This window comes from Cygnus atratus, chromosome 3 (assembly GCF_013377495.2).
Source record: "Cygnus atratus isolate AKBS03 ecotype Queensland, Australia chromosome 3, CAtr_DNAZoo_HiC_assembly, whole genome shotgun sequence".
NCBI lineage: Eukaryota > Metazoa > Chordata > Aves > Anseriformes > Anatidae > Cygnus > Cygnus atratus.
This window is the reverse complement of record NC_066364.1, coordinates 1,781,927-1,806,094: the sequence shown is the minus strand read 5'-3', so window position 1 is coordinate 1,806,094 and position 24,168 is coordinate 1,781,927. Positions and strand designations below refer to the sequence as shown.

At 59.9% G+C, this 24,168-nt stretch overlaps 2 protein-coding genes across 4 annotated transcripts; one reads left to right on the top strand and one right to left on the bottom strand.

Annotated features, from left to right (window-relative positions):
• Nucleotides 1-1,401: 1,401 nt before the first annotated feature.
• PNOC (prepronociceptin) lies at nt 1,402-6,481 on the top strand. Its single transcript, XM_035563714.2, has 3 exons — nt 1,402-1,521; nt 4,978-5,395; nt 6,432-6,481. The coding sequence occupies exons 1-3, from the start codon at nt 1,402-1,404 to the stop codon at nt 6,479-6,481; spliced, it is 588 nt and encodes a 195-aa protein (XP_035419607.2).
• Nucleotides 6,482-9,100: 2,619 nt separating this feature from the next.
• ZNF395 (zinc finger protein 395) lies at nt 9,101-23,464 on the bottom strand. Of its 3 annotated transcripts, none has more exons than XM_035563700.2 (10): nt 23,362-23,464; nt 18,307-18,547; nt 16,311-16,498; nt 15,868-15,980; nt 15,022-15,257; nt 14,832-14,932; nt 13,770-14,034; nt 12,912-13,004; nt 12,719-12,822; nt 9,101-12,437 (listed from the first exon to the last, which is right to left on the bottom strand). In XM_035563700.2, exons 2-10 carry the CDS (start codon nt 18,535-18,537, stop codon nt 12,326-12,328), a joined length of 1,443 nt encoding a protein of 480 aa, XP_035419593.1. In that variant the 5' UTR covers nt 18,538-18,547; nt 23,362-23,464; the 3' UTR covers nt 9,101-12,325. The 3 variants fall into 3 exon arrangements, with proteins under 3 accessions (XP_035419593.1, XP_050565890.1, XP_035419594.1); XM_050709933.1 differs by lacking the exon at nt 23,362-23,464 and adding an exon at nt 22,318-22,380 and having other exon boundaries at nt 9,108-12,437; XM_035563701.2 differs by lacking the exons at nt 18,307-18,547; nt 23,362-23,464 and adding an exon at nt 16,890-17,445 and having other exon boundaries at nt 9,108-12,437.
• Between the last annotated feature and the right edge of the window lie 704 nt (nt 23,465-24,168).

Here is a 24,168-nt window from a genome sequence, read left to right as displayed (position 1 = left end):
GATAACATCTTTCCATTAAGCAGCCGGGCTGTAATCCCTGAGCCTGCCCCGGCCGTGGTGCCACAGCCAGATGAGCCCTCCTGGGGACACCCGGACACCCCCTTTGGGGACATGCGATAGGGTTTGCAGCCCCACTGCGGGGCCGAGAGATTTTCGGGGGGGGGGGGAGGAGGGGGGGCTTGCCCTCTCCCGGGAGCATCCTGCCAATCCTCTGACTCACGCCGGCAGCCAGTTTTAATGAGACTCAGCGAAGATTAAGCCTTAATTCCTGCTCCTTATCAGCTTTCCCTCCAGCAAATGACAAGCGGCTCGGCGAGGCTCTGTGTCACCGAGCTGGAAGGTGACCGTGACACCGGGCAGCGCGTGCCCTGCTCCTGTTGCAAGATGTTCCCATCTCGGTGGAAAACAAACGGGAATGAGCCCTGAGCCCTGCCCAGCCTGCAAAGGCAAAGCAAGCCCACCCTCAAAATCCCCCAAAGTGTCCCAAAATGACAATGGAGCACGGGTTGCGAAGCCACCGCTGCTGCCACCGAGGTCTTCCTCGCCTGCGAGCATCCCACGCTGGGGCGAAGCTGCCGGGCACGTGGGTTTTGGACCCCATCAGAAATTTTTGAAAAGCCGGGAAATCATTTTTTTTGGAGGGGAATGATTCCTCACCTGCTCGTGGCTGAGCTTGAAGACGGATTTTGGAGATCTCAGCCACCTCCTTGCCCAGGACACGGCTCACACGAAGGTGCCACCAAGGGCAGCCCCGATCTCCACATCACCATTTGGCTCTGCTCCCGTCTCCTCAGCACCCCCCCAGAGGGCACAGTGCCCCCAGACCCACTGCCAGGCACCATGGAGACTTCGTGTCCCTCTTCCCAGGGGGCTGAGAGCCACAGGGGGGGGTTTGAGGAGGACCAGAGGTCCGTGGGGACGCATCGGGCTAAATAATCCTGATACGGGAGGAAAGCGCTCGCTGCTCTGTCACGGCCACGTCACTTCACCACCACGTGCCACCGATACCCACATCGGTGCACATTGGGACCTCCCGAGATAGGGACAGCGGTGGCAGCACCCAAAATGCCCCTTGAAAACGGATGGGGAAGGGGAAATGGAACAGGGAAAGGCAGGTGGGGATCTCCTCCTCACTCAGCCCCGGCGGTGTCCTGCTCGGGGACAGCCCCGACGTGCCTCCCCGCCACGTCCCGGCGCTAAAATAAGCCCTGCCGGCACTCGTGTCATGGGATAGCCTGGGAAAACGAATCTGGGCGGGGGGAAGGAGGGGATCGTTTCCCCCCCAAAAAAAATCATTTTGGGGAGGGCTGAGCGCTGCTCCTGCCCGTTTAGGAGGTGGCAGCGAGCGCGTGCCGGGGCTGACGGGTTTTGTCTCCGGCCGCAGCCGCTGCCGTTGGCACCATGAGGGCCGTGCTCTGGGACCTGCTGCTGCTCTGCCTCTTCGCCCGGGCACGGGGCGACTGCCGGGGGGACTGCCTGCGCTGCGACCGCCAACTCTACAGGGACAGCTTCGACGTCCTCGTAAGTGCCCCCCGCGCCGGGTTGGGGGTTTGGGGTTCTTGGGAAGGGCACCGGGTTTGTGGGGTGGTTGGGAATTATGAGCACTGAGGGTGCTGGTGTCATTGTCCCTTCTCCGTGGGCACCCAAAAGTGCCGTGGCTATGCCCAGGGACATTATCAAAGCCTACGAGATGGTCCCAAGGAACGGGGCAGCTCCGAGAGTGCTGGCCGCAAGGCTCTGATGGCCACGGAATGGAGCACACTGTGCCGGGGAGGGTCCAAGACCCGCCCCCCATCCCCAGATTTCCTGCCCTCGTGGCTCACGGCATCACCACCACGCACCCTGCCAGAGGCACCAGCACCCAAAAAGCCACCAAAACTGCCTCTGAGCCCCAGCAGGACCAGCATTGTGCCCCAGCGGGGCTGCAGATACAAGCTGGGATGTGATATTCCAGGGGGGGCAGCCAGCCGAAGGGCTGCCGAGCCCAGGGGAGATGCGGTGACGGCGAAAATGTCACGCTGCGAAGGGATGAATCAGCCCGTCCCTGCCCATGATGCTTTCCTTTCCCCTCCGCTGAGCCGTGGCCAGGCTCTGGCCAGGAGCTTTGCTCTCCACCCCGTTCCCCCGCCGCCCACGGGGAAGCATCGGCCGCCTCCTCGCTGCCGCTCTCCTCTCCATCAGCAATAAATCACGGCCGGCTGTGATGGGGAAAGCCCCCGGGGGTGGGAAATGGGCCCCAAAACAGCGGGGACCAGCGGCTCAGCGGAGATGCTGCAGCCACCTCATTGCTAAGTCCCAGTGGATGCAAGATCTGGGGCATGATCGCGCTGATTTGGGTCCAGAATGTTGTTTTGCAGTTGGAAAGGGGCTCTCCCCTCCTGCTCTGTCTTCCCCCGGCACTGGTGGCCAGTGAGATGGGGAGGAAATGGGGTGGTTGGTGGCTCATGGGGTCGTGCCTCTGAGGAAGAGGAGCCTGGGGGCCTTGGAGGCTTGGGTTCAGCCGGGGGAAGTGGCTTGTTGGGATTTGGTACAAAGCCCCCCATTTCCAAAGCAATGGCCAAGGAAATCCCATCAGCGAGGGGCTGATCTGTCCTCACCCAGGACTCTGGAAATGTCCAAGTAGCTTTCCAAGGGCTGCAGAGCCGAGACTTCAGCGGCAGGGACCAGAGACGCCCTGAAGTTACTGCCATGCCTGCACCATCGGAGCTGCCAGGGCAGGACAGGGACATCTTGGGAACATTGAGGGGACACGGGACAATAAGGGGACACAAGGACTATCTAAGGGTCACCTCAGAGACACCTCAAGGCCACCTCGGAGACATCTTGAGGCCAACAGGGACTCTTTGAAGATGTCTGGGGGCCACCTTGGGGCCACCAGGGCCACTTTGGGGCCACCAAGGCTGCTTTGGGGCCACGAGGGCCACCTGGGAGCCACAGGAGCCACCTGGAGACCACCTTGGGGACATAAGGGGACACCTTGGGGACACGAGGGCCATCTCAGGGCCACCATGGCCACCTCGGATACACCTCAAGGCCACCTCAGAGATTCCTTGAAGATGTCTTGGGGCCACTTTGGGGACATCGGGGCCACTTTGGGGCAGGACAGCTGGTGAGCTGGTCTTCAAGATGCCGCCTAGGGACATGCAAACCCATGGTGGCACCGTTAATGCCAGCCCAAGGTGGGAGGTAGCCTTCCCAGCTACTTTTGCCTCTGGACATGGAGGAGCGTTGGTCTGTGCTTGCTTGGAGGACTCCCAAAGCACCACGAGGAGGCAGAAGCCATTTCCATGTGAACTAAGGCAACAGCACAAGGGCTGAGGACCCCAAGGTGACCGTGGGGCTGTGTTGTGGGTGGATGGCAGGACACCGATGGCCTTCAGCTGGACGCCCTGGATGATTTCTCTCCAAGCCTATCAGCTAGAGATGCTATCTGCATGCAATGTCCTTCATCCTTCATCCCCATTTGGGACATTGTCAGGACACCGAGCATCTGCAGGAGGCAATGACAAAGGTCTGGAGATCCTGGGGGCAGGACCTCGGCTTGGCCCAGGACACCCACACAAGGACTGCTGCGGGTGAACGAGACCCAAAGTCACTTTGGGACAACTATTTTTCTTTTTTTCTCTTCGTCTGAAGAGCGTGGTTGGTCTCAGACATGGAAATTGTGAGTTGCTGCTGCGTCATGTGCTTGAGCTCCATGTGGGACACCATGTGGGGACCTGTGGCACCTCTCACCCAGCAAAGTCAACAAACCCATGGCAAAGAGAGGTTCTGCAAGAGTTTTGGCCTTGCAGATGACCATTTCTGAAAGCTACGAGACGTACACCAACATGTTTCAGCCAGAGGGCTCCTCGGGTTGGTGTTAAGCATTTGGAAGAGCCCACCATGAAGCCAACTTGGGCTGGAAAGACGAGGCAAGGAAAGACGAGCCCTGCCTTCCGTGCCCTCCAGTCCCAGCTCTGGATATTGATTAGTTTGGCTCTGCTGGGATCTTCTCCTGGGTGGTTTCTCCTGGATGCTTTCCCCAGCTGGCTCTGTGCCCTGTCTTGGTGGACCCTTGGAAAGGGATGGGACACGGCCACGGTGGGACCCGCCCTTGGATGCTGAGGAAGCCTGATGGCTTGGTGAAGTCGCTCTTGATGGCTCAAAGGCCATATCTTGATGGTCTTTGGAGGGATGTGGTGAGCAGGGCAGGCTCCTGGGGACATGGGGAAGGCACTTGTCTCTTCTCGGGAAAGAAGGCATGAAGGAGGCTGGTCCGCCTCACCTCGGTCCTGAACGTCATCCTGGAAAGCATTTCCTGACACGTGAAGGACAAGAAGGTCATCAGGAGCAGCCAGTGTGGATTTATAGAGGGGAAGTCATGCTTAGCCACCCCAAGAGCTCTCTGCAGGGAGACGTCTGGCTTCTCTTGGCTTTTATAAGGCTTTCGGGACTGCCTCCCTTGACATGGCCATGGACAAAGCGTGGTGTAGATACTCGGCAGTGAGTTTGGCTGAAACCTGGGACGGGACGGGAGCTTGGGGTCTAGTGGGGAAGTGGGGAAAGGTGGTGGGTGATGAGGTTTGGGATGCAGAGCTGCTGTGGCAGCATCTCCGTCACCTCTGGGAGCCTGAGCATGGCTAAAACCCTGGATTTGGGACCAAATGATGGCTGGCAAGTGTTGATGAGCTGCTGGTGACTTTCTGGGGTGTCTTCCAGGAGGTTGGATGGGCTACAAGTGGGGGGATGCCCAAGGACCCAAAGGGTAATGGTTTTAAACTGAAAGAGGGTGGGTTTAGGTTAGATGTTAGGAGGAAATCCTTTATGATGAGGGCAGCGAGGCCCTGGACGGGCTGCCCCGAGGAGCTGTGGGTGCCCCATCCCTGGCAGTGCCCATGGCCGGGGGCTGGAATTTGATGCTCTTTAAGGGCCCTTCCAACCCAAAACATTCTGGGATTTCTGATCCGAAACCCGTCCCCGTGTCTCCCCGCGCAGGTCTGCATCCTGGAGTGCGAAGGCGAAGCTGTGCCGCGGGCCACCTGGGAGATGTGCGCCGCCTCCAACCGAGCCGCCCCGCGGCGGGGGGCCACCGGTGCCGGCGTCTTTGGTGCCGCGGGGCCGGCGGAGGCGGCGGCGAGCCCGCTGCAGGTAAGCGAGCTGCTGCGGCGGCGGGACGCCGAAGACGGAGGCGCGGGGACGGCGCCGGGCGCTTTCCCGTCGCGGGACGAGGACATTTCCCGGCGGCTCGGCGGTGGCTTCCCGCGGGGGACGCGCGGCTCGTGGCCGGTGGCCCGAGGGGTGCAGAAGCGGTACGGGGGCTTCATCGGGGTGCGCAAGTCGGCGAGGAAGTGGAACAACCAGAAGAGGTTTAGCGAGTTCCTGAAGCAGTACCTGGGCATGTCGCCCCGCTCCAGTGAGTACGACATTGCCGGCGACCTCAGCGAGCACAACGAGATCTAGCCGGCCCCGCGGCACCCATTTGGAGGTGGATCTGCCATGGCCAAAAAAGTCAACCCATTGCTCCCCTGCCCCGAAACCTCCGTTAGGAATCGCGAGCCGGTCCCATGTGTGCCCGGTTTTCTCCAGGAAGCGATGGCTGCTTTATTTTTAATTTTATTTTTCATTGCACCCCCCCAAAGTGCCATAGTTTTGCCCCATAAGACCCCACCCATCCCTGGCCCCTTTTATTTCTTTGTTGTTTTTTGTGTTTTTTTTTTTTTCCTTGTAGTTGGGTTTTGCCCAATAAATGCCGTTTTCGCCCCGCTGAATGGCGATGCTGGATCTGGGTGGGGATGCTCCAGCGCTGCATTCCCCATTCCCACGGGTGCAAATTAAAAATGGGGAGAAAAAAATAAAAATGGCTTGAAAAGACCAAGCCACGAGGCAAGGCTGCATGTCCCTGGCTCGGTGACAGCCCCAGGAAAGTCCCTTTGCCATCGGTCACACCGGGATGATTGGCGAAAGGGTTTTGTCCCCAACACCAAATAGGTACACAGAATGTTTTAGCCCCCAAAAAGCAGGAAAAAAACTCAAAAAAAGCCAAACTCGTTGCTTTTAGAAATGAGATGAAGCCTCCCAAAAGCTTTGTGTTGGCAAAATCTAGCAGTGACTGGGGGGCAGCCCCCGAAAAGCGGTGCCGGCGGGAGGAGAAGCCGGGATGGTCGGGATGCTCAGAGCCCCCAGCGCCTGCCCTGCACCCAGCGAGGCCACCCACCTCCCAAAACACCCAAAACTGAGTATTGGGGGAATTTTTAATTCCCCTCCCCTTTTTTATCTTTTTTTTTTTTTCTTTTTGTGCTGCGAGGCATCTCCCTAACTTAGGGGATTTCTCCCCGGCCCTGCAGCCCCCGGGACCGAGCATCCCGGCCCCTCTCCCGCTCCGCTCTCAGCTGCATTTCTTTTTCTTTCTTTTTTTTTTTTTTCTGTTTTCTTTCTGTTTTTTTTTGTAGCGTTCCGGCACCGCGTCCCGGCACCCGCCACCAGGCACAGGCAAAATTAGCCCTGCTCCTGTCCACCCAAGCAGCCTCCACCTCTCTCTGACGGACCCCAAAGCGCTTCAGACTCGCACGCGTTCAGAAATCACTTTTCTCCCTTCTGGGGAGCAGCCACCTGGGTGCCCGCCCATGACCGCTCTTCACTCGGTAGCAATTTAAGCCAGGACGGGAAGGATTCGGCCACCGCCGGACACGGGAGCGAGGACGGCGGGGAGGGGGACCACCAAAAAAAAAAAAAAAAAGAGGAAAACGGGATTTTTTGCAAAATTCGCACCTCGCTCGGCCATTGGAAACACCCCACACATTGGACGCAGTGGAAAATAGTGATTTTTTTTTTTTTGGTTTTGTTCCTCCCCCCCCCTCCCCCCCCCGATTATTATTTCATGCTTTTGGGCATCCCCTCCCAGCCCCAGCCCCCCACCAGGACCCTGGCCGGGGGATTTATCCACACCCCCTGGATTTATCCCCACCTTTTTGGCTGGGGGATGCTGAGACACCGAGAGGTCGCATCCCGCCGTGGCTCAGTCCCCGTGCGCCTGCAGAAGGGGACCGGAGCACGGTGCAGCACCCAGAGCTGGGTAGAAAACACCTGGAATTGTGGTTTTATTTTTTTTTTCCAATATAATTTATTATTATTGTTGTTTTTTGCGCTTTCCTTGAGGTTTGATAAGGACTCCGGGGTTGACTTCTTTGCTCAGCAACACAGCCGCGCGTGCGTCTCTTGTCGCGTCCCCCCGGCATGTATCGCGTCCCAGCTGCCATCCCCGCCGGGGCGCCTTCCCGGGGCTCCCAGCGTGACCCCGGAGCCGTGTGTGTCCCCCCCAACCCTTCTGCCTAATTTGCTGCCCGAAGCATGTCCCGCGTGCCCCGCGCCCGGGTCTCACCCGCAGCACCGCCCCTTCGCCGTTTGTACAAAGAAAATGATAATAAAAAACCCGACACACCCCGTGGAAACGAACAAACAAACAAACAAAAACAGCAAAAAAAAAAATCTCGCCCCCCCCCTCTCCCCCCTGTTCTTTTTAATTGTTTCATACAAAGATTTCTCCATTAAACTTGTACATAGCAAAAGGATTAATAAATTAGTTTACTGTTTCTACGATCTCAGTGCGACTGGCGACCGTCACTTGGGTCAACGCTTGCAGCGCAAGGTCCCTGCCGCCCCCCACCCCGGGGGCTCAATCCACCCCGCTCAGCTGGGAAATGGCGTGGTTTTAGGGGAAAAAATGAGATTTTTGTAAATGTGCATGATTCCCAGCAGAGATCCCCCCCGGTATGGGCTGCGACAGTGCTTTAGGGGGCATCACGCCATTGTACACGTGTCCTATGGGACAAAAAGGGGTGGATCGGGGGGGTTATTTGGGGGAAAAAAAGGGGATTTTGTAGCTTAAGAGAGGGAGGGGGAATATGCACAAAGCAGATGGAAAAAAAAAAAACAAGAAGGAGACACCAGGAGATGCGGGTTAGGCTGAGACCGTGCCAGCTCACTTCGGCGATGTCCCCCACAGCGGTGACCCCAGTGCTCGATGCCAAACTTTGTCCCCGGGGTGCCGAGCAGCTCCTGTCCCCAACGCCACGTGCCAGCCTCCCTTTTCGGTCAGGGCGACGAGGGATCCCACACTGGGATGCTCCAGCCTCTGCCGCGCTGCATCCCCAGGGGAAAATTTGGGGTCTGGGCTCCCTGCCTCGCAGGGCACCGCCGGCCCGGCCACTGCTTGGTGGGTGGCACGGTGCCAATCCCCATCAGATTTGGGGAGGTGGTGGCATCGCGGCTGGTGCTGGGTGGGTTTTAGTATTGTCAACGAAACGCCGTGGCCGGGTCTCACTGGGAGGCTCGGGGTTAATCTACGGGGTGCCTCCAGTGCCCCCAGTTCGGTCCCAGTTTGCAAAGCCACGGCGGTGGTGAAGAGAGGGGACTGGTGCCGCGTTTTTGGCCGGTGGGCATCCATTGCTTTGTCCATGTCCAGCTAGGAGCGGTGGTCCCCGCGTCCCTCCACTACAGGGCCACAAAACCCTGCGGAACTGCTTGGAATTGCATCCACTTGGTGCTCCCAGATGCAGTTTTTATCATTCGGATTTTTTTCCTCTCCTTTCCCACGCAGGGCAGGCATCGCCACCTGTTGCATCCCCATTCAGCCCTTCTCTCCAAATTTCAACCTCTCCTCTCACCCTTTTCCACGTCCTCTTTCGCCTCCATGAGTAAAAAAAATAAAAATAAAAACCGTTATCCAGGCTTTTTGCATCACAAGGCAGCTTCTGAGGTCAACAGAGTGACTTGCAAGGGGCTGCGAGACCTTGCAGAGCCCCCCGCAGCGGGACACCGCCTAAAAACCCGCTGGGGTTGGCACGCGCCGGCCTCTCCTTGCAGCTTCCAGGCTGAAACTCGATGGATTTGGGGTTTGGGGGAGGAAAACCACCACCGAGGGAAAAGGAAGCGGAGCATGTGCTGCAGGAGGGAGAGGCAGTGCCATCGGCAGGCAGACACTGCTATCTAGTGGTGCCAGAAGTGGTTGTGCCAACGGGGAAGAAATATTCGGGGCTGAGCGCGAGCCGGGCAGAAAGTGCAAGGGGAGAGGGACACGACACGGAGACACGGCCCGCAAGGACGAGGCAGAGCCAGCAAGGCATCAGGCAACTTTTCTTTTTATTTCTTATAAAATATATTTCATATTGCTGCTGTAAAAATTACATTTCACATTTTTATTTTTTTTTATTTCTTTTTTTTTTTTTTCCCAATAAAAATAATACTTGGAAGACAGCCGAGAAAAGCTCCGAAGAAGACAGAAAATCCACCGATACGGCATCATCCCAGCCCGGCCGGGCAGCGGGGGCCCGCAGGAGCATGGGGACAAGCGTCCCCAACCCCTTTTCCCCGTGCCACCACCGCCTGTCACCCACCCCGATGTCACCCACTGATGGTGATGGGGCGCTGGGTGCCAGCGCGGGGCCACCCTGTGCTACGTGTGCTCGGTTTTCCTCTCGGGGTGCAAGCACCCTCAGCAGCAGCAGGGCGTCACCATGGCCGGGCTGGAGAGGGAGAGCAGCCTCCAATTAGTGCCCAATTAAGAGGTTCCTATATACATACATACACGTGGGAGGCAGCCGGACCAGGGAAAACTCTCCAAGCTGAGTTTACAGGCTGGGGCTGAAGAGGAGTTGGTTGAGAGCAGAAAAGATGGTCGGGAGCTGGCTGGAAGCGAGTTAAAAAATAATGAAGGAAAGGGATGGGAAAGGGGAGAAAAGCGAAATAATGAGACGCCAGCCACCCCGACAGGCGTTGTGGAAGCCTGCTGTCATCGCTGCGGAAAGACGAGAAGGCTTTTCTGTTTTGAAGTGTTAAAAAAAAAAAAACAAAAAAAAACGAAATAGTCCCAAACTGAAAGAAAAAAAAGCAACCCTGCACCAGTTTCTCCATTAAAAACAAGAACAAAAAAGGAAAGAGCCACAAGCAAAAGGACGATTTTGTCCAGTTAAGTCTGTACCGCGAAAGCCCTCAGAAAATCAGCTGTGGGCGCCTCCCGCCCCCTGGATAAAACACTGATACAAAACATTCCTGTGCAGGAAAATCCTGGCAGTAAGTGCTATTCCCTGGGGGAGGAGGCATTGCACGGGCTGGGGGTGGCGGGGGCAAAATCCCCCAAATTTTGGGGGGTCCCACCGCGCCCCCGTCTCACCTGGGGACCCAGCACACCACGCGTGCCTGCTTATTCCAGAGTCATTGACACCTTTTATCCTACAAAAATCACCTTTAACAGAAAGTTATTTCCTTTTTCACAAACCCAGGCTCCCGGCAGCGAGAAAAACCCTGACCTGAAGCAGAAGAAGGGTGAGGGGTTGGTGCGGATTGTCGGACGCTGCACCCTGCTTTGGGGGGCGAAGCCCCGGGGCGGCGACGGCCCCGCATGGCTTGTGTGACGTTTCCTGAGTGATGGGGACCCAAACAGGGCCCCACCTCCGTTTTGGGGCAGGAAGGGCATGGAAAGCAAGAAGGGAGAATCTCTGGGTCTCTCTGAGTCGCGGGAGCAAAGGCACAGGGGCTGAGGGAACCACAAATTCACCCTTTTTGTGATTTTATGTCCATGCTCCGGGTGCTGCTTCAAGGCTCTTAAAATTTGGGAAGGGAAAACACAACGAGGTGCAGCAGGGGGACTTCCCAAAGCAGCACTTTGTCACTTCTGGACACCCCACAGAGAGCGACCTGCACCTTCAGCATCACCAAAAACCCACCCGTGCCCGCGGCAGGGCCCTTCCCAAGGGACAACCGCGCTGGGCTGCGTGGGGCAAAGCGGGACGGCCAGCGGCAAACTGGGGGCCTGCTGGCTCTGCAACCCAAAGGTCAGCTGGCAGCAAAGGCCTGGGGGCATTTTTACAAAGAAAACAAACTAAACACAAGTTTTTGAGTAGTGCAAGAAGCCCACCGCGCAGTTAATTGCTACCAGGACGCAGGGCACGAACCTGAAAACCCGCTGTTGCAGTGAAGCGCTAGCCCCTGCTCTGGGGACGGCCGATGCCAGCAGGAGAGGAAAGGGCTTTTCCAACACCCCAGCATAATGCAGGCTCCAGGAGGAGAGAAGAGAGGTTCTGGAATGATATTCTGTTTATATATACAAAATTATAAAACAGGAAAAAAAAAAAGGTTGGCAAGCACCAGTAATATGTGTATATATAAACACGTTTCGCCTCCCCTGTCCCCTTCAACGACAGGGCTCGCGTCCATCCAGCAGCAAAATAATTTGTCAGAGCCACACGATTTGGTTTTACAGGGGATTTTAGTTGTACTGAGTGGCCCTTAAAATCACCCCAGGCTCAAGCCTCGCGCTGGGATCGCTCTCGGCTTGGCGGCTGCGGGTTACGGGCTGTGAGTAACCCGCAAATACCAAATAATATCAAAAACGCAGCAAGAAAAAAAAAAGTCCAGATTCCTGCCCCGCTGCAGATGGGGTGCGAAGCAAATTTTGACGTGGCTTGCCAGAACTAGAGCCGTGCTGTGATGCTAAGGGAAAGCCCTTCCCAGTCCTCCCAGCTGCCTTTACTGATGAAGCCAGAAGTTCTTTTAAAAAACAAAAAAGTTTGTTCAGCCTGGCTTCAAAAGACGCGGTGAGGGCCACGATGTAGATTTTCACGGAACGAAGCAGAGGTACAAAGCCTAAAATGAGAAGGAATAGCTGCTTTTGCTTTAAAAACCCCGACAGTTTTCCTGATTACAAGGTTTTCTTCCCTCCAAACCAACAAACTGGAACCAGACACGCACAGACTCGAGCTACCGTGCGATGCAACGCGAATAAAGCCCACATCCGCACGGGCACTGGGGAGGGAAACCCGTGACTCCTGCCCCGAGAATCATCCCTGCCCTGCTAGCAACAGCCCAACAGCATTTTTTAAAGCTCTCGTTGTTATTGACACCATCCCTTAAAGGACACGAGGGATTTGCACTTTCTAGGTAGCGAAGGGACAGGGAAAAGCTGCCTCAACGCCTCACCCCGGCCACGGTGCGGCGGTTCAGGAGGCTTTAGTGCTGACCTGGGAAATGCAGGAAGCTCTTTGGTCCCCAGATCACCTATAGAAGCTCCCCCCGACAGCCGAGCCGCCGGCTTCCTCCTCCCAGCCCCAGCTTTTACTGTACAAAGGGAGATATTCTTCATGTTAAAAAAAAAAAAAAAAAAGTTGGAAAACGTTTTTTTTTTAAAAAAAAAAAAAGAGCAAACCCAGCTGATGTACAATATACAGAAGGAGGAATTTACACGCAGCTCTGGAGGTCTCTTCTGGAGTCCCAGGAGGTGCCTCCAAGGTCCCTGGTTGCAGCAGTGAGGGACTCCGGTGCTCCCCGGGTGGGAGCAGGGAGGGAAGGCTCAGTCCAGGAAGCGCTGGCAGGCTTTTTTCCACCGGCAAGCCGTGCACCACTGGTCCCGGTGCTCGATGCCGTACACCTTACGGCACTTCTTGGCTTCACCGCGGACTTTCCTGCGAAGGGAAGAACCAAAATTTACCCCGAACTGCAAAAATTTCAGGTAACGTCTCTGTTATACCTAAGGGCAAGCCCCATAACTGCCGCGGAGCAGCATTTTCATACAATCCTAGAATCATGAAGGTTGAAGAGACCTCCGAGGTCATCTGGTCCAACCATCCCACCACCGATGTCACCACTAAACCATGTCCCCAGGCACCACGTCCAACCTTTCCTTGAACACCCCCAGGGACGGTGACCTAGGAACACATCCCTCCTGCTCCAGCAGGACCCTCACCTGGTGCTGAGGGGCACGCGGGGCGGCGAGGCGACGATCAGGTGGGACTTGAGCATCGGCGTGGGCGGCTGGGGTTCGCTGAAGCTGAGCGACCGGCTCCGCACCTGCGGGGACAGCCAGCGAAGGGACATTTAAACCCAGGGGCGAGCCCTAGGAGCTCCCCAAGGACCAAGGGGAAAGGACGAGGACTCACCGGTGACAGGGACGGGAGAGTCGAGGTGGCAGTGGCCCAGCTGATGCTGGTGAAGATGTGGGGGGACACTGGGATTTGGATGGAGGGCAAGGCCTGCGGGGAGAGAGGGGGAAAAAAGGGGGTCAGCATTAGCCCTGGGGGGGTCCCGTTCTCACATGCTGCCCCACGGGCGTTCACCTCCCTGCACAGACCAGCATGGGGCACCCCCAGACTGGGAGCACTGGGGGTGGGAAGGAAACCCCTGGTGCAAGCCCTGCTTCGGCTCCTGCTAACACAGGACAGGGCACATGCAACGGAACCCTCTGCTAGGGCACAGCTGCTTCACTCCTGTGACTGCGTGTGCTTGCAGGGCTCGGGCCCAACCCCGGGCAGCAGCCTACACGGGCGTGCTTTTTTTTTTTTTCTTTTGCACCCGTTTACGTAGGCTCCAAGGAGCTTTCTGCCTTTAGTTACGTATCCACTCCCCGGGGTGGGAACGGACACGCACGCAGCTTACGGATCTGTACCCCCACGCTCAGCTCTCCGGCAGCCCCTGCAGCTCCGAGAGCCGCTGTGGCAGGGGACATGGGACAGGGATCGGCGACGAGGCCACCGCCCCGTGGTGGTGTCTCCAGGTTCCCCGAGCAGCGGGGACGTGCAGGATCCGGCGCGGCCGCATTCCAGCCGGGCGCTATCTGCCGGGAGCAGGGCGTGTTGCATACCACCGCCCGGTAATTGCAGGGGAGCAGCGGAGGCCGACAGCTCCGCTGGCCCGGGAACAGCCTCAGCAGCAGCCCCCCGAGCCCCCCAGCCTCAGCAGCAGCCCCCGAGCCCCCCCCTGCCCGGCTGTTGACAGGGCAGGAGGTGGCAGCAGCTCACCTGGTAGGCGTGATCGGCCTGGATGTGCCAGAAGGAGCTGGGCGCAGACTGGCTGAGCGCGCTGCTGGCCAGGGCCGGCTCCAGCGCCGGCGGTTCCAGCAGCAGAGCCTCCGGCTTGGCCAGGGCTTGCTGGATGATGATGGGAGCGGACGCGGATACAGACGTGGGGCTGGCGGCCGCCTCCGGCGCGGGCTCTTCCTTCACCTGCACTTCGGTGTAGTAGAAATCCTCCTCCCGCTTCCGCTGGTCGGAGTCGGCGCTGTCTCTGCCAGGGAGAAAAGGGGGAAAGGGGTGAAAAGGCAGCTCCCGGGGCGGGGAAGGGGGTGCTGCAAGACAGGACGGCTCTGCCTGCAGGCACCAAAGCATCCCCCGTTGGCTGCGATCGGCACGGCTGCTGCCCCTGTAACAGCACCTGGCACGCTGAAGGAAGGTCAGCGCATCTTCCAGCACCTGCAGAAACACCGGCACGGTGACCGGGCACTGCTGAAAAAACCCTGCTTTCTCATCAATCTCATTTAGCGTGGCTGCAGGTGAAGCCCTGAAGTTCACCCAAGAGGAAAAATAAAAAAAAAAAAAAAAAATGCCCAGAGCCTTTTTGGTTATTTTCCCGCTGCGTTTCTCCGGCACTGGATGGCAGTCCAGCGCTGCCACAGCCCTACTGCCAGCACTCTTCCAGGAGCATTCACATTTGCAAGAGAGGAGGAGAAAAACGCGTAGAAGGACAAAAAATCGGAGGTTGTGGTGAGAATCGCAACAGCAAAGGTGCTCCCCACACCCTAATCCGGTGCCTAAGGCAGACCCGAGCTGCACAAACTAACCCGGAGCGCTTTCGCCCCTGAAAATTTCCAGTCCTGAAGCCCGGTTCCTGCTGCAAGGAGGGGACAAGCGACAGCAGCGCTGGTTGCTGCCTGAGAACTGCCAAGCTCTGTGCACAGAGACGTGGGGCATCTCTGGTTCTGGGGTTATTTAGTGCAGGAATTGGTGGCTCCCGGCACGCTCGGCACCAGGGCACGGGGGTTTGGAGGCTGGGCAGGGGCTGAGGAGGCGAAACTTCGGCCTTACCCCAGGTGCTGAGTCCTGACGTGCCGCTTGATGCCGACGATGGAGCGCAAGACCTTGCCGCAGCTCGGCCACAGGCACTTGTACATCACCTTCACCGAGTTCTGGGGGACAGAGAGCGCCCGTGTCACCCCCAGCCCGGTGACAACGGCCCCTGGGGGGGCTGTCCCCGGGGTGCCGGGGTTTCCGGTACCTTTCTCTTCCGCGGAGCTGGCTCGTCGAGGAGAAAGGGGTCGGAGTCGGTCTCGAAGCCGTCGTCAGCCGGCGGGGAGCTCAGGGCCTCGCTGGAGTGCTTGGGGCTGCCCTCGGGGTGGGGGGGCGAGGGGGTGGAGATGTCACTGCCCCCGCTCCAGTGCCCGCTGGTGGTGCTGCTGCCGCTGTCCGACACGTCGCCGCTCTCCTTCCAGGGATCGCACGCTGCCCGCGAGGCTGCATGGAAGGGACACGCAGCCACCGTCACCGTGGGGAGGACAAAAGCACCCCCCCCCGGGGGGCTGAGAGCAGCCCCGAGGCTGGATATAACCGCGACAACATTTCCCTTCTATTTTTTTTTCACGTTTTTAAACGAAGCCTTCGCACCTTTGCTCGGTGCCAGCTCCCACTTTTATCCCACTTCCCCATCCTCGTCCGAGGCGCAACCCGGCGGGGGGCACAGCCAGCAGGCGGCCAGCGCTGGGGCACGCACATTTCCCACGGCTCCCAGCTGCTATTTTTATCCCCTCGGCTCCATTTGACTCCTTGGGAATGAAACCGCCTCTAAAAAAAGGAGCAGCCGGGCGGTGCTCCCCGGCCCGGGGCTCCCCGGCCCCCCAGGACGGTCACGGAGGGCAGGGTCACCCCGTCTGCACGGTCCCGAGCGGCACCAGCACCACGGGCTCCTCTGGGGCACGTCCAGCCCAGCCCAGCAGCTGTTGGGTGCTGGGCACGAGGCGCCGCTGCGGCTGGCAAAAGCACCACGACCCGTATTTCTCCATTTTTGAGGGGAGATGTTGTTATTCTTATATAAGTGTGTTGTTTTTTTTTTTTAATGCACACTCACGGGGGATGCCGCTGTCGCTGGCAGGAGGGCTCTGCACCACGGGGCTGCAGGAGAGGCTGGTCAGCACCATGGCCGCCACCATCTCGTCCATCTCCACGGCGGCATCGTCTTTCCTGCACCGCGGGGGGAAGAGATGTAAAATGCATGGAAGAAAAAGCAGAGGAACATCCCGCCACGAGCAGGGGAGCCACAACCTGCAGCGGCATCGCGGCTCCCACCAGCGCCTCGCAGACTTGGGGTCATTTTTAAGCCAGCAGGAAGGACGTTTTCTCCCTTAAAGCAGCATTTGCAGGAAATAAATCCCCTTAATCCTAAACTGCACCATTCTGAGGATAACCCACCCTCCAATAAGGCAGGGATATCCCCGTCACCTCTCTCTGCTGGCAGAGAACCGAGCGTTACCCCTTCCCACCGGGCTGATGCCGCCAGCCCGAGGCACGTACCTCTTGGGGACGTCGATACTGCTGGACACAGATCTCTGCAGCGCCTCGGCCGCGGCCGGCCGCACGTCCTGCACCCTCCAGCACGCGTGCAAGCCCTGCTCGGGCTGCAGCACCTTCACCTTGTCGCTGGGGGGGTTGTGCTGCTCCGCCAGCCCCGCGTACTCCTGCCCGCTGTAGGTGACGAGAACCTGAAAAAGGGACAAGGGGAGGTTTGTTGGTGCCGTCAAAGGTCCTGACCCGTGCGTGTGATGTCCCCAGAGCAGGGGGATTTGGGATGAAGGCTGTCTCAGAGCTGTCCCAGCAAAGCGGGGGGGTGCTGAGCTTCACCCCAACCCCACTGCTGAAAGCTCTGCCCCTCCCCGGTGTGTGCTCCCCGGCTCTGGCAATCTCAACATCAGCTGCTTCACAGAGTATCACCGCTTTGGATGGACTTTTCCCCAGTTAATTTGTCTGGTTTGGCTTTGCTCGCATGCCATCCTGCGGCACAGACACCCCCAATTATTACAACCCCTGGAAAAACACGCAGATGAGAGGATGAAAAGCCAGGGAACAGAGGTCTCCTGGGTGCAGCGATCTTACCGTTGCACCTCGATTCCTCCCGTCACTGCTCTCGGGCGGGAGGAGATGTTCAGACCTCACCTCCTCCTCTTTCATAGTGGCTCACTTTCTTCTGACGGGCTGTTCCGCGCCACTACCAGCCCCGAGCCTATTTCTGTTAATGGAAATGTATCTGTGTCCGGAGACACTACGTGTGCCTGCAGCTATTTATAGGCCCAGGAGCCCTCTTTAGAGAAACGCTGCGGGTGTCACACCAAGGAACCGCTACGGGACGGACACACGCACCCGGACACCAACCAGGGAAAGCGCCTGAGACCATCTCGGGTGGGACACCCAGCAGAACCAACGGGGTGGAAAAAGCCACAGCTGCAGCAGGGCTAGAAGGATGAGCACCAGGAGCAGCCTGACCTCCCTCGCAGCCCATACCCCTTTCTGATGCCCCCCAAAATAAGGAGCAAGGCTTCCCCACGAACACCATCTGCCCCCTGAGCTGGGCACCCCGCAGGGAGGTGGCGTCTCCTTTGGTTTGCAAAGCCACCGAGACAGAATCCAGCCGTGCTGCTGAAATCCCACCCCCCCCAGTTGCCGTTTTAAAGTCATTTCCAGCAGCAAAGCAAGCGGGCAAAACCCCCCCCGCGCTGGAGCACGTAGGAGAAAACAGCTCCCAGCGTCCCGCGGCTCAGAAACACGGGGCAGGAGGAACCTGCCCTCCCCACAGCGCGGTGCCGGGCGCAGGAGGAGCCAGAAAATCCACCAGGGGCTTTATTTACACAGCGTTTCACAAGCTCTGCCCGGAGAAGCTTTTACAGCTCTGCAGGTAGGAGCCAAGAACACGCGCTGCTCCCTGCCGCAGGCCAAGGCACGGCCCTCGGGAGCCCAGGGGACAAAACACGGGGGTGTCACCAGGTCTGGGTGACGTTTTGGAGGAGCTGTCACCCCCCCCACACACACTTTCTTCCCCAGGGGCTGCTTCCCCAGGTAGGTCCTTACCTGCAGACCCTAAATCCTGCGGCAAAAAGCTGCCGCGGATGCAGCTCGAAGCCCGAGCAGGAGCTGGGGGGGGCTCCCCTCCACCACATGGGGTGCCTTCGGGGGTTAGGATGGATTATGGGGAGATGGGACAAGCTCACGGAGGAGCAGTCCACTGGGGGGAAACGAGGTATGAAACCCGTCTCCTTTAGCCTCAAATGTTTGGAGAATACCGGAGGGAAGCGTCCGGTCTTCTCCAGACACCCACTTTTAGGATTGGAGGCAGCAGACGGGGCTCTGCGCGAGGCAACGTGACCCAAATCCATCAGGCACAGCCAGGGCCAGGTGCACGAACGCCAACACCCATTAACAGCTCCCCCAATTACAGATCCCCCCCTCGGACCTTTAATTAGGGGAAACCCCCCTGGGTTTTCTCCCCCTGCCCCGAGCCAAAAGCCTCCTTACGTACTTGCTGCCCGGCGCAGAGCTGATGATGCCCGGGGCTGGGGAACCTGGGTGCCCGGCTGCTCTCCTCCACCGGCTGCGGGCAGGATCCGTCCTCTGCCACGTGGGATGGCGGCCGGCTGAGGTCGGCGGGCAAGGCGTGGATCTGGGGGGCCACCAGCACCCCGTCGGGCGCCGAGACGCGGGTGCCGAGCAGGGAGCGCTTCCCCAGGCGCCTGGACAGCACGCTCGCCATCTCGGCCACGCTACGGGGTGGGGGGGGGGGAAAAAGACACAGGAAGGTTATCTCCGGCACAGGACCGCAATGCGCAACCAGCATCCCCACCCCAAAAACCCGAGGGGGTGCCTCCCCCCACCATCATCACCCCGGGAGCCAAAGCCACGGCTCTGCGATGCTCTGACATCTCCACACACCCGGGGGCTCAGGCACGTGGGGACAGTGCCCATATAAGCCCCGTTTTTGCCGATTCCACACCAAAAGCACCCCCCCCCCCCCGACGCTCTCCTTTCCTCCACGCTCCCCTTCTCGGGGCTTTTGGGGAAGCTTCCTGCAAGCTCGCACCTCGTGCCCTGCACTCCCAGGGTCAAAAAACGGCCGCGTCCTCCTGCCCAGTTTTGTTTAAAAACGAAGCTTTTGGAGCATTTTGGTCTAAATAATCCTCTTGTAACTATTCCTAGCCTATTTTTGCTCAGGTTGGTGTGACTCTAGCAAGCACATGCCGACAGCTGCCTTCCCTGGCTTGTTTCTTTGGGCTTACAGTTTTACTGCTGTTTTACAAGAAAAAAAGTGGGTTTAGGGTTCCTTAAAACCAAGAGAAGTCCAGGCACAGGGACAGGCAACGCACCCTGGTGCAGCCGAGGGCTGCAGCACCCACTGGGACTGCAAAAACTCATCCCTTCCTCTTGCCACCATCTCCCCCATGCCTCGGGATGCACCCCAAAAACAACCATCCCTCAGGGTGCCAGACCCGGCCGTGGGGGTTTGCTGGTGCCCGGCACAGGGTTGAGGCAAGAGATGCTTGGTTTGGGGTCACAGAGCGGCGGCGTTTTACTGCAAGATGCAAGGATTTTGTTACATCTGGGCCAGGCAGCGCTATCCCGCACGCCGTCCCGGAAAAGCTTCCCGAGTCGTCCCGGGCAGGGTTACTCCAAACCCCGTCCCGCTTCAAAGGACGCCCGGGATTTCCGAGCTGCTTTATGAACAACCCCGCGCGCTCAGCTCGCTCCGTCCTCCCCCGAAATCTGCCTGTCCCCGAGCAGAAAATTAACAGCGCCTTCGGAGCCATAAAGCAGGCAGCAGGAAGAGAAGGAGGCGGCGCGCAGCGGGGACGTCGCCGCCGTCCCGCGATGGAAGAGGACGCGAGCACCACCGCGGTGCCGGCCCCAAAATGCCAGCGCCGGGCCGCGGCAAAAGCCCTCGACCTCGCTTCCTTCCAGCATCCCCGGCGTCACCACCGTGTGGCAGGGATTTGGGGAGATAACACGGCGGTTTGGCTGACTACTCCTCGGAAGGCTGGAGGATGGGAGTTGATGCAGCATCGCTGCTGCTCCCAGATGTTTTAGCCCTGAATTTTGGCTTGTGGCACACGTTGATTTACACGCGATGCCCTTCCCGGTACGGGAAGGGGGGGGGGGGGGGGGGGGAAAGAGGCGCGGTTGCGACCAGGAGAAGCAAAACCCTCCCCCCCCAAAATCCCTTTTCGGCCTTGGAGCCACATCTGCTTCCAGTAGACCCAGTCCTTTGAAGGCCGGATCCCGTTTCGGCGCTCTGCCCGGAGCCCAGAAACACAAAAGCGAGGCGAGGAGCGAGCGGGCGCTGGGCTTGCCGCTGCCGCCGGAGCCGCCTCGAGCCCTCCCAGCTGTTTGCAATCACGCGCCGCAGGGGTCAGCGCCGGCACCGCTCCCAAATTATTTTCTTGCTTCAACGCCGGGCGTGCATTTTTGGGACTGCGCGTTTCCAGCTCCGGCCGCGCGCGGCACGTCAGCAGCCGGCACCGGAGCAGAGCCCGGGGGCAAGCGGCCGCTCGGCAAACGAGGAGAGCTTCGTTTGGCCGGCGGGGAAGGTCGGGGATGGCAAAGCCAGGAGAGGGGCCCGGAGCTCAGTAGCCGGGTGCCGAGCTTCGGGTCCGCAGCGGGAAACGCTGCTGCTACAGGCGTGCGCGGCGTGCGTGTGCGTGCATGCGCGGCAAGTCCAGCAAAGCCCGGTTTTCCCCCCTTTTCTTGAAAAAAAAAAAAAAAAAAAAAAAGGAAAAAAAAATACAGATGCCAGTAGGTTCCTTCAAACGGAGCCGAACTCCTGCCACAAAGCACCGCAGATGAGCAAAGCAGCCCATAAAATCCGTCTTTTAAGAGCCTCTAAGTGCTGCAATAACTGACAATAAAACCCTCGCTTTCCAGTTTCAAAAAGGCCCTTCTCACCCCCAAAACACCCCCAAAGCTCCTGCCAAACCACAGCACGGCCGCGCGCGGACGACCGGGAAACAGATATCCGCACGGAGCGAATTGCAAAGTTTGGGCTTTTATTGAAAAAAAAAAAAAAAAAAAAAAAAAAAAGCTACTGAGAGAGGTGGCAAGCGGCCGGGAGCAGGAACGCAACAGCTTGGTGCGGCGCCAGGATCCGGAGCAGGGAGCACAAACCCGTACGAATTCCTCCTCCCTCTCCGCACCAAGCTGCCATTTGCTCGAAAAGCAAAAGCGAGCGGCGGCGGGGAGCCGTTGCTGGGTGATTCCCGAGGAAAACGCTTTCGGAAGAAGGCCTAAAAAAAAAATAAATTAAAAAAAAAAAAAAAAAACGCACTTCCCAGCGCGGGCGCTGGCGGCGAGGCTTTTCCACACACCCCCCCCCCCCCGGGGAAAGGGCCCCCAGGCTGGCGCTGCGGGGGAGCCCGGCCCCGCGGGAAGGCGGCCAGGAAGGAAAGGGCGGCAGCTCGCCGGGTCCCGCGCCGCCCGAGCGCGACTGGGAGGCGTCGTGCGGCAGGCGTGGGGTGTGCACGCGTGGGTGTGCAAGCGCGCGAGGCCGCGCGAGCGTGCTGCGAGGCTCTGGGAGGCTGCGCACGGCTCTAGAAAGCGTGTGCGCGGCTGTGCGAGCACGCACACGGATCTGCAAGTACGCACACGCGGGGCTGTGCAAGCGCGCGCACGTGTGGCTGCGTGTGCAAGCGTGCACGGACGCCTGCGTGCGCGTGCAAGGGCGTGCAAAGGCCGGCCAGGGCACGCGGGGAAGATGGCAGGGCCGGAGGGCTCTGCGAGTATGTACACGCGTGGTTGTGCAAGCGCGCGCACGTGTGGCTGTGCGTGCAAGCGTGCACGGACATCTGTGTGCGTGTGCAAGGGTGTGCAAGGGCCGTGCAGGGCACGTGGGGAAGATGGCAGGGCCGGAGGGCGGCCCCGGGCGGGACACGTGTGCGTGGGGCGGGGGGACACGCACGGGGACCGGGGGAAAAGGCGGGGGGGGACAGAGGGGGGGGGGGCACGCACCGGGCAGCCTGGGGAGGGCGGAGCATGCAACGGGGGGGGGGGCGTGCAACGGGGGGGGGCGTGCAACGGGGGGGGGGGGGCGTGCAACGGGCATTCCCGGGGGGCGGGGCATGCGGGGGGGCATGCAAGGGGGGGCGTGCAATGCAAAGGGGGGGGCGTGCAAGGCAAAGGGGGTGTGTGCAAGGCAAAGGGGGGGGCGTGCAAGGCAAAGGGGGGGGTGCAAGGCAAAGGGGGGGGCGTGCAAGGCAAAGGGGGGGGTGCAAGGCAAAGGGGGGGCGTGCAAGGCAAAGGGGGGGGCGTGCAAGGCAAAGGGGGGGGGGCGTGCAAGGCAAAGGGGGGGGGGCGTGCACCGGGGACAGCACAGACCCGAAGGACTTTGGAACAGGGGGGAGGGAATACGGGGGGGGGGGGGGGGGGGGTTCCCCCGTGGCGCAGCGCGGGCGGGAGGCGGCTGCCGGCTCCCCCCTTCCCCCCCTCGGGTCCCCCCGGTCCCTCCAGCCCCCCCCCGGCCCCCCCCCCCCACCCCCGACCCCTTTACCTCGGCGGGGCCGCCCCCCTCCCCCGGTGTCCCCGGCGGAGGCCGCCGCACGTACGCGGCCGCCGGCCTGGAGGGAGGCGCGGCCCGGCCGGGCGGGAACCGCCGCTCCCGCCCCTCTCCTGCTTTTTTGCCTTTTTTTTTTTTTTTTAAATTATTATTTATTTAATTTTCTTTTTTTTTTTCTTTTTAGTTATTTTTTTTTTATTATTTATTTTTTTCTTACCCCCCTCCCGCCCTTCCCGGTTCCCCTCTCCTGGAGGCCGCTCAGGGGGAGCGGGGATCCCCGGGAGCAGAAAGTGTGTGTGTGGGGGGGGGGAACCCCAAGAGGGGACCCCGAGAGCAAGGGGGGGGGGTCCCAGGAGCAAAGGGGGGGGGGACAACGGCAGCAGGAGGGGGGACCCCCAGGACCAAGGGGGGGGACCCCCAAGAGCAAGGGTGGGTCCTAGGAGCAAGGGGGGGGACCCCCAGAAGCAAGGGGGGGATCCTAGGAGCAAGGGGGGGGACCCCCAGGAGCGAAGGGGGACCCTAGGAGCAAGGGGGGAACCCCCAAGAGCGAAGGGGGGAACCCTAGGAGCAAGGGGGGAACCCCCAAGAGCGAAGGGGGGAACCCTAGGAGCAAGGGAGTGGATCCCCAAGAGCAAGGGGGGACCCTAAGAGCAAGGGGGGGGGGTCCTAAGAGAAAGGGGGTGGACCCTCAGGAGCAAAGGGGGGGGTACCCCCAGAAGCAATGGCGGACCCTAGGAGCAAGGGGGGACCCCCAGAAGCAAGGGGGGACCCCCAGAAGCAACGGGGTGGACCCCCAAGAGCAAGGGGGGACCCTAAGAGCAAGGGGGGGGACCCCCAGGAGCAACGGGAGGTCTCCGGGGGGGGACCCCAGGAGCAAACGGGGGGGACCCCCAAGAGCGAAGGGGGGAACCCTAGGAGCAAGGGGGAGGGGGGACGGGACCCCTAGGAGCAAAGCTGGGTCTCCAACGGGGGACCCCCAGGAGCAAGGCGGGTGGGGGGGGGGAGGGTGTCCCGGCTGCCCCCCCCCGGGCTACTCACAGCGTCCCGGGGCCGTGCCGCCCTCCTCGCCGCCGGCCGGGTTAAAGCTCCCGGGGCCGGGCTGGTGTAAACAACCTCCCCACATGCTCGGCCCCTTCCTGCGCATTGGCTCCGCCGCCGCCTTCTCCATGCACGCCCCCGCCGGCCGGCCCCGGCTGGGAGGGAAGGGAAGGGAAAGGAGGGGAGGGGAGGGGATGGGATAGGGGGCACCCCCCCACCCACCCAACCAACCCTCCCCGGTCCTCCCCGGGCCGGCTTTTCCCTCGGAGCCGGCCGGCAGCCCCCGGGGGGAGGCGGGGGGGTGGGGGGGGGGAGGCAGGGAGGTCCCGCTCCTCCTCCGGGGGCACCGGAGCTGTTCAGCCGGGCGTGGAAAGGGGGGGGGGGGGGGGGGGAAGAGCGGCGAGGCGTGGCGGCTGGCGGGGCTCTCGCTGGGGCTCGCTCGCTCTCGCTCTCTCTCTCCTGTCTCCGAGCTGTGTTGGCCCGTAAGAGCCGCTTTCTGGAAGAAAAAAATAAAAAAATAAAAAAATAATAAAAAGGAATTGTAATGTTAAGGGAGAGTGTGGTGAGGGCTGAGCGCGGCGTGCCCGGCCTCCGTGCCTGGGCTCCTCCGGCCTCCGCTCCCCACCAGCAGCCCCCAGCCCATGCAGACCCTCATAGGATCCCACCAGGACACCACAACTCCTCATCCCCTAGCCCCCAGCCATGCAGACCCTTGTAGGATCCCACCAGGGCACCACAAGTCATCCACCAGCCCCCAGCCCATGCAGACCCTCGTAGGATCCCACCAGGACACCGCAACTCATCATC